Source organism: Adiantum capillus-veneris, chromosome 4 (genome assembly GCF_014529385.1).
Source record: "Adiantum capillus-veneris isolate H3 chromosome 4, ASM1452938v2, whole genome shotgun sequence".
NCBI classification, from domain to species: Eukaryota; Viridiplantae; Streptophyta; class Polypodiopsida; order Polypodiales; family Pteridaceae; genus Adiantum; species Adiantum capillus-veneris.
The window spans coordinates 40460160-40469203 of NC_140934.1; the positions used below are offsets into that span (position 1 = coordinate 40460160).

General features: G+C 41.7%; 1 protein-coding gene across 1 annotated transcript; it reads left to right on the forward strand.

Moving 5' to 3' along the window:
- The first annotated feature begins 258 nt into the window (after positions 1 to 258).
- On the forward strand, positions 259 to 2631 carry LOC147459019 (uncharacterized). The gene is made up of 5 exons (XM_086509750.1): positions 259 to 1308; positions 1391 to 1592; positions 1682 to 1834; positions 1922 to 2018; positions 2096 to 2631. Exons 1-5 carry the CDS (start codon positions 374 to 376, stop codon positions 2440 to 2442), a joined length of 1734 nt encoding a protein of 577 aa, XP_086365876.1. The 5' UTR covers positions 259 to 373; the 3' UTR covers positions 2443 to 2631.
- Positions 2632 to 9044: the final 6413 nt, after the last annotated feature.

Genomic DNA, 9044 nt, shown 5'->3' on the forward strand with positions numbered 1-9044 from the left:
GCAATGCACTAAAGATGCATGCAAGCATAAAACGTGTAATTTAAGTAGAATTAGACACTGAATAACAACATGCAAACGTTTGCAAAACCATAAACATGCTTATAATCTTTGATCTTTATGGGGTAGGGAATGGTCATTTAGTGACCATTCCCCATAATGTTGACGACCACGTGGTAACCGGCGGAGGCCGGGAGCCATGTGGGAATCAACATTATGGGAATGGTCACTAAATGACCATTCCCGGCCGTCAAGGTCCAGGGGAAGGGGGCCAAATGTGAAAGTCGTGAACTTAGGGTGCGAGGTTGGTTTACGCTCTACCTGTGTGTCGTGCACTAGCTTGAAGCAGAGGTATGCAATTTCTGTTTGCGCTCGTATGGGATCCAGGCGAGGCAAGAAGATGGTCGAGAGGGCTCACAAGTCGACTCCGCCAGACATACTAGGTGATGCAGGCTCCATTCCTTCGTTTTCTCTCCTGCCTGTTGATATGGAGTTAGCTACGCCAAGAAGCACAACGACTGTATGCTGTCGAGATTATAATGGGAAAGGGGTCAGGACCTGTGCCGATTTTGAACATCCAGGTGGTGGTGTTGTTGAAGTTGCAGGTGTGCATTCACAAAAATCTGCCGTACACCAAGTTACAGGCGGTCTTGATCATGTACAACATGGGGAAATGGGTTGCAATGCAGGCGGGTTTCTTGATGTTGATGTTGCATTGGAGGAGGAGATGCTAAATCTGGGAGAGAACTCAACCAAGCAGAAGAATAATTGGGCACGGAAGAAATTTGATGCATGGAGGGAATTCTCTGGGATAGATTCTAGCATAGCGTTGGAGAAGCTGGATTTACATACTTTGAACGATTTGCTTAGCAAGTTTTTCTTAGTTGTTTGCAAGAAGCGTGGTGAGTTGTTTCCCTCCGAAACGCTAATGGGAATGCTGAGATGTTTTGGTAGGCTTTTAAAGAAAGAACAAGACTTGAGGATCGCCAAAACGGGTGTGACTGAGGTGCCGTTTGATATTGCAAGGAATCCGATTTTTAAAGGAACTCAGAATTCAGTTATGGCTGCCATGCATAGATCAGTTGCGCAAGGGGTTTGCAAAGATAGAAAAAAGGCTTCTGTGATTGGGGTTAGTTTGGAGCAAGCAATCCTTGGCGACATCGACTTTAGCATCATGCATGGACGGGGTTGTCAGATGAGGTTCGCATTCTTTTGCATGTTGCATTTTTGCATTAGAGGTGGCTATGAGCTGTACAAACTAGAGCGAACGATGTTTTCGTCTGGGAAAGATGAGCTTGGGGCTTATGTCAGGTATTTTGCTGGTCTTATTGCTGTGATTTGGATCAATTTGTTTTGTGTCTGTTTCTTGTTGTAATACGCATGTGTGTTTCAGATTTTGTGAGAGATCAAGCAAAAACTACAAAGTTGATCTAAATCACTTTCAGCCGGAGCACTTTCGACCCCCTGTGACCGTGCGCGACGAGGATGTGCTGGCAACATATGAGCAACTAATGCGTCACATGCCGATATTTGTCTTGGGTGACAAGAATCTGGGTTTTATGTTTTTGCAACCCATTAATAATCCTCGAACACATGTGAGTTTAGGTTTTGTGTGTCAATGACTGTAGCAACTTTGTGTATTCTTTTCAATTGGATGTATTTTCTTGACTTTTTTTGTGTGTAGGTATGGTATAGTCGGAATAGGGTATCGGTGAAGGTATTGACAGGGCTTGTGAAGAATATTGGAGCAAGATCAGGACTTGCAGGGAATTTCAGCAACAAGTCGTTACGCAATACGTGTGTTACAAGAATGAGCCTTGGGCAGGTGCCACGTGAGGTGGGGATGTTAATTACTGATCACAAGCGTCTTACGTCGTATGAGAGGTATGATATGTCGAATGCAATTCGTATGGCTGTGGCGCAGGAGATTTTGTCTGATCCGTATGATGAATCTGGAAAGCTTAAAGTTTACCCGCAAGTTCTAGAGAAAAAATTCAGTAATTTTTGTGAGAACATAGAAGGTTCTTATCTTTGACTAAAAGAGTTTAAGATTACTTTCGTGTGATGTATATTTTGTAATACATATATACTTGTGCAGGGAATATATACGGCAAGGATTGCGCAAGTGGTAGCAGGCAATCGAAGGCTGGGAATATCATGTCCGTTGGCAACATGGAGTGTAGAGCTGCTGGTGACAGGGGACTCGGTATGAAGAATCCTAGTCTTCAAGGCATAGTCTTCAAGCCGTACAAGATTGGAGATGAAATTCCGTTTGATGAGGAGCTACTCAATCACCTTCCGGAGGAGACGACTCGTGTATTGAATGTGGCTGCCCAGAATTGTCCAAGTCGTGGATTCTCTCTTTTGTCAGCTGGCACATTCAACAACTGTGTGATCAATGTGTTCTCAGGAAAGGAGAATGTTCCTTCTAAACTAGGGGTTTAATCTGGCTCATGACATGTGTAAGTAATAGGTTTTGGAATCAGCACATACTGACGCTATTATTAAATTCTCAGCTTGGGACAGTGAACTTTTTTGGTTTGTGAAAGTTATCAACAATCTTATTTTGTGACAGTCAGCTTGTGACAGTCAGCTTCACTGAGCTTGTGACACACTGAGCTTGTGACAGTCAGCTTCTGAGTGAACTTTGATAAGATTGAGACAGTTTTAGTGACACACTGAGTTCTGACTGCACAGTAATTAGTGAGAAAATTTATGTGTCATCATTTTTTCTGAGTGCTGATGTGTCAGACTGTGGTTTAATTACAGATGCTGATGTGTTGTGTTGTGGATGGCAGAGCTAAATGAAGTGATATTTTTTATTACACATGCTGACTTGTCGCAGATCTAACGGTTGTTCATAAAATTACTGTTAGTCATATGGAGTAGATGAACAGCTCAGATTGCCTGCCCCCTGACCCTGGACCTTGACGGTTATGCAAACGATTGCAAATGCAAAAAAAAAAACCTTAAAGAAGCTACTAATCCTTGGCATTAATCCTTGCAAAGGCACTAACTCATATGATAAACAAGCTAACAAGGGTGCTAATCTGAGATCTCACAGGCTTTTTTAGACTCACCTATTTCCAAGGTAGTAGAAGCAGTGCACATAACACATAAAAGGTACAATATGCTTCAACATAACTAGCATCTCACTGGCATCTTGTCCATCTCCCACCTTGAGATGAAATCCGATGACAAGAAGCACTTGCTTGGCCACTATAATCTCACAAGATTATAATTCCCCAGATTCTTGCTTTGCTCTTGATCAAACAATAAATTAATAGGTATTGAAGACCAACAATTTAATTATAATCCTTTGGCAAAGGTGAGCATAGACAGAGTTACCCTGCAGTCTTGTCTTCAAGACATTATGCAAGATAAAGCTGGAGTGTACTGTGCTACAAAACAAATTTGTTCAAGCAAGAACAAAGTCTCCACTAGGAGCTAACTCTACCAAAACTTGGGTAGAGTTTCCAGAGGGTAGAGGTAGAGTTAACTATTCTTGGGCAAGTACAAGGATAGCACACAGATGCCCATCACAGTAGTGACTACCAGCAACTCGTTTGCAGGCATGTATCCACACGCAGACACACATTGCTTGGATTAGGAAGTGGGCTTTTCACATTACAGAAGCATCAATGTTGCATACTACAATACAAAAACACCTGTAATACATAATGGCGCTGCTTGTCAACATCAAGTTCAGGACCCTAGTGTGGAATATATCTTTCACAAAATCTACTCCTCTACCCAAATGCAAATAACACAATAAAAGTCACAGGTTAATTCCAGCTCTCATACTTCACAAGAAGATTTAGAAAATTTTTCATGTAGGAAAAGGGAGTTTTTTTCATTGTTTTCCATACAATGCATAACATCATGAGCTTCTGCTCGGGAGGCACCACATACCTAGCTAGGTACAATTGGTATCGTAGTAGCTAGCTAGATATGCCATGCCTCCCTCACAGAAGCTCACGATTTTAAGTTATAATGTGGGAATTATTGTGAGAATCTGTCCAAAACTTCTTGTGACCTTTCTAGGCAATCTTCTGCCAAAAAAGCTTGTAATGGTACAGGTTCCGATGCAGAGCAGCTGTCTCGTCACTTCCTGTGGAACAACAGAGCATGCAGGACATAGAAAAAGATAGCAGACGGGTAAAAACAAATGTTTTAAGCTTACTCAAGCTAGATTGCGCCCTCAGCCTCCTCCTGACTCTTACGTGCTGTCTCCAAGCTCTGTGTAAGAAATGTCATATGTTTAAGTTACCTTCTGCACATTTGAAAGCTCGTCTTGCAGGCTAGTGATTTCTGTCGATAATTGGGTAGAGTTTGTAGATTGTTTGATCTGAAAACAACAGATTAAGCAAGCCCAGTGTCACAAAAAGCCAAGAAGGCCATAAGCTAGAGCCCTTTGAAAGGATAAAAACTGTGCATGAACCAATATTAAAACTTCTAACCATGAAACACAGCAGTGGATGCGGTCAACAAGGACATCTACAACATAAAGTTTCCTTTGAACTACTTCAAAGAGCTCAAATTTCCAACTGTCTTGGCACCTCCATTCATCTATGTGCCACTCCCATGCTGTCCCTGCCTTGCTGATGATTGCCGATACTATCCCATCCTCACCATCTCAATCATTCTCAGCCTTGCCTAATTGCCCCCACCCTTTAGCATTCCCTAGCTAAAGGGAAGACTTGACCCGGTGATTAGTTGCTACATCCTCAGAGAGCTCGTGCAGTCCATTTAAATATGACCAAAGTTGCAGTCTCAGTATTGATTATGCTCCTTTTTGTTGGATGGTTGTTCCCATTCACTCTGAGAGTGAGGTGATATTCTTGTGGAATGTGTTGCAGAAAAACGAAGACCAGTACCTACCAGTTTTCACTCTCAATTCCCGTGAAGTTCTTTCAAATACAGTTTGCAATTCATCATTCTATATGGTGGTTGGTGCAGTTCTTTGATTCTTTGTCATCGGACAGTTGATTTCTCAGTAGCTTTGGTTGTCCTATTCTTTGGACTTCTCGTAGCAGCTTGGAGATTCTGGCGTGTGGTATATGACCGGAGGTTCAGGTTTCCGACTCTTTCCTCAAGGGTGGAGCACTTAAGAGTTGGAATGATCCGGATACCAGTTGTTTATACCTTTACCCTCATTTTTGATGCATTTTCTTGAAGCAGTTAGCAGCAGTACCTTGTGCAAATGCTGGTCGATTTAGGACAATATTCTACTTTTCGGACGTCTTTCGGCGGTAGCAACTGGATCGTATACTACATGATACATTTCAAACGAGGAAAATTGTTGCAAATATCCTCGTCCACAAAACCCTCTCTTCACAATTGTAGATTGTTCTCTCAAGCTCATTGGTCTGACTTCCTTTCCAGGAGCTGAGAGGGGGTGATAGAGTTCATGCATCTCTTTGAATTTGTCCATGTTTAGTCCCTAGGTTTTGGTTCTTTCCTAGCCATATAGCCTCCTGCATGCCCAAAGTATTTTCTTGCGAGAGCAGAAACATGACTCCAGCAAACAACCCCATGATGACATTGTGGCTTGGAATCTTTGTTTTCGTATTCCAACATAGGCCTTTTGTTCCCTCCAAAAACACCTGCCATGGATGCTTTGCTGCTTCGATGTCCTTGAATGTTGTGATGTAGGTGATAATCATCTTTGCGATCTTTACGAAATTACCAGCATCTGACATGTGAGATTCGGGACATTGCGCATTTGTGTTATCAGTGTCTGTAAGCTATGAACCATGTAGTGTTCTGAGGGCGGGAAATTGCTGGCCGACTTTGATATAATAGGGTAGTTCAGTACTGATGGCCTTCTACTTAGCCAATTGAAGTAGGCGTGCCAAGATTGCCTGCTTAGAATCGAGCAATAGGTTGGGTCGATCCTGAAATGTTGTGTTGCATTCCTGGACAAGGTCTCATTCTGTGGTCTTTTTTCAAACCACTTCTTGCGCCAAAGGGGTAGATTCTCTAAAATGGTTAGCTCATGGTCCACTTTCATAGATACGTCTTTGTAGTCCCCCTTTGCATTTGGTCAAGAGCAGGTAATAGTCTTCTTTTCCACAAGATGGACTCTTGCTTCATGAGCAGTAATGGAATCATGTCATGGACAAAAGTTGTCATGGCCATTGATTCCAGTACCTTTAGCTCGTATTGCAGGTACTCTCTATGAGAGGGATGCTGAACTTTTGATATCCATTTTTTGATTTCTCCTCTTGCATCGGGAGTCTCCTCTATAGCTTCAAAATCATTGAGATCTCCCTCAGTAGATGTGCTTGGAAGATCTACGGGGGGTAGGTATACCCTTGTGAATTATGTCTCTGGATCAGGTGGTTGGTGAACTAGAACAATAGCTCTTGCTTGGAGGGCACGGATTGCCAACTATTTCTGTTGTAACTCCAAAGCACTTTTCTCTACTCGGGCAGCTAATTTTTCCTATGCTCTTGCTTGCTGGTCCTTGAGCTACTGAAGTTCTTGATCTTTCTTGGCTCAGATAGCCCGATGACCTGTAGTCAGCGCGGTGAGATTGGTCCTATTTTTTATGTGATTCATTGTTGAGAGGTACCATCTTTCGGTTCTTTCTCTTTTAGTAACTCCTTTACTTCAGCCTTCTCTTTCTCTTCATGTGGAGTCTGCTCCGTCCTTGCAAGTTCCTTTTCCTCTGGGTTCTCTTGTTGCTTGTCAGACTCTCTGTGTTACAGATGAGTTTTCATTTGAGTGTTCTCTTGCTTTTGGGCAGATCTTAATATATGAACTTGTGGCCTTGAATCTTGACGAAGGCCTTGTCATTGTCAATTGCTTTTGCCTTCAATAGTAAATTGTGATTGACAGGAGGTAGATGGAGGGCTTGGTTTATAAGGTCAACATTGCCTCTCCATTATAATGTATGGAGCTCATTAGCTCATGGGCTCTTTGGAAGTATGTGTCCCAAGGAGGTAATCTGAAAAAGGTGTCCATTTGCAAGCACCTTGATCCCTTGATCACTTCTCTTTGTTGGTGCAAGGTCCATAGTTTTTTGGGAAATATGGTTGTCTTGACCTTGGTACCATCGGCCTCTTGGAACCTTCCAATGAAAATGTTGGCCAGAATCTTGGCTAGATGCTCCTCCAAGATGTGAGCCTTCTTGTTGAATGAGATGTCCACCACTTGGTAAGAGGGAGCCTCCCACTGATTTCTTGGTCTTTTGCGAGGCATCCTCACATCAGAAAATCATTCAATTAGCTCCTGAAGTTGGCCAAAAAGGTTCCAAGATAGTAAAAAATACACAAACTTGACCATTGAATGAAAAATAAGCATAACTCGATCAAAAGAAGTCCAAACTTGACCAAACTTCACCAATGCATCTAGGACAACTATAGGCACTAGGCCATGTGGTTATAGGTCAAATTTGGCTATGGGGGTCATGGATCACGATCCATGTTGGAACACAAATGGGAATTCTGGTGATAACGTCTGACCAAGCATGCTTTGGGGATATTATGGTTCAAATCTTTTTGAATTTGGATCACTGGTTGGAAATTTGGCTTTGGGAGTCATGGATTATGATCCATGTTGAAACACATATGGGAATTTTGGTGATACCATGTGATCAAGAATTTGTAGAAATGCCATTTTTGAAAACAATATGTCCCAAAATCTTACCTTGTCTTACCATAAAGACACATTTTTTAGGATTGAGGCAAATGGGATAAGTTTTGTACTTCTAAAAGATCTTGTTCAAGTGTTTGACATGTTTGTCTCTTTATAGAGAATGCAAACACAAGTCATTCATATAAATCTCTAAGAATTGTCTTAGATAGTTATGGAAAGGGTGACTCATTAGCCTCTGAAATATAGCAGGTGCATTGGTTAGACCAAATGGCATCACCCGATAAGCAGATATGCCCCATTGGATGGAAAATGTCATTTTATATTGATCCTTTGGCTTTATTGCGAGCTGATTGTAGTCCAAAAAGCCATGAAGAAAGCTGCAAGCTTCCTTTCCCATGACTCTCTCAATCACATAATTTGTGATAGGTAAGGGATAGTTGTCTCTGATCATAGCACATTCACCTGCTTGAGATTTACACACACTTGTAATTTACTGTTCTTTTTAGCCATTACCACAATAGGCGATACCTATTCCGTGTGCTCTATCTCATAGATGAACTCTGCTTCCTTAAATTTGTCTATCTTTTGTTTGATTTTCTTCGCAAATGTTTTTCTATATCTATATGGACATTCTCTATGTAGTTTAGCATCACTCTAAGGGGTATCGTATGCTGACATATGCTCGGGTCTATTCCTTTAAGATCCTTGTACCACCAAGCAAACACATCTCTATATTGCTTAAGAATAGGTATTATAAGTTTCTCTTTCTCTTTCATGAGATCTGTGGCTATGTAAGTCGGTCTCGACTCTTCCCCTGGTTCAGCAATATCAATTCTCTTTGCGTTCTCAAGCCCCTCATATGATGTTCTTGGTTCCTTAGGTTCTCTCATTGGTGCTCAATCAAAATAGGTTGGTCCTGAGTGGTGTACTTTTTATAGTGAAAGGGTGCATCAAATTTTTCCGTGTTGGAATCCCCTTCACTTTTCATTTCAATTGTCCAAACCTCTATAACTGTCCATTTTCACTTTTGTATTCACTCTTTTTTTCCGTTTTGGACATCTTGGTTGATGCTTCAGCTGTGTCCTTGGTTTTCTTTTTGCTTTGTTTCTTTGGATTTGCTTAAGAAGTTGTAAATTTCAATGGTTTCTGGTGATTAATCTTGGACACAGTCAGTTGCTCCCACAAGCATGAGACATTGCATTTTGGTCATCAATCTTGGCACTGGTTTCTATCGGTTTTGTCATTTTCTGGCTCATCGCATTTGATATCTCTTTTGTCTCCTCAATTTTTGGTTAGGAGACTCGTAGAAGGTTGGTTCATCTTGTTTTGACGCATTTTTTTTTTTGAGCCACTGGAGAGCTCGTCTTCAACATCGTTCCCTAAGTCCTCACTCTGTGAATCATGGAATTTGTCCTTGTCATGGTCACTAAAATCCCAAACAGAAA

What these genes read in the sequence shown, in the direction of transcription:
- LOC147459019 (XM_086509750.1), top strand. Translation starts at nt 374, where the DNA reads ATGGGATCCAGGCGAGGCAAGAAGATGGTCGAGAGGGCTCACAAGTCG. An exon ending in TTAATAATCCTCGAACACAT is followed by an intron (nt 1,593 to 1,681) that starts GTGAGTTTAGGT and finishes TTTTGTGTGTAG; the next exon opens with GTATGGTATAGTCGGAATAG. An exon ending in TTTTTGTGAGAACATAGAAG is followed by an intron (nt 2,019 to 2,095) that starts GTTCTTATCTTT and finishes ATACTTGTGCAG; the next exon opens with GGAATATATACGGCAAGGAT.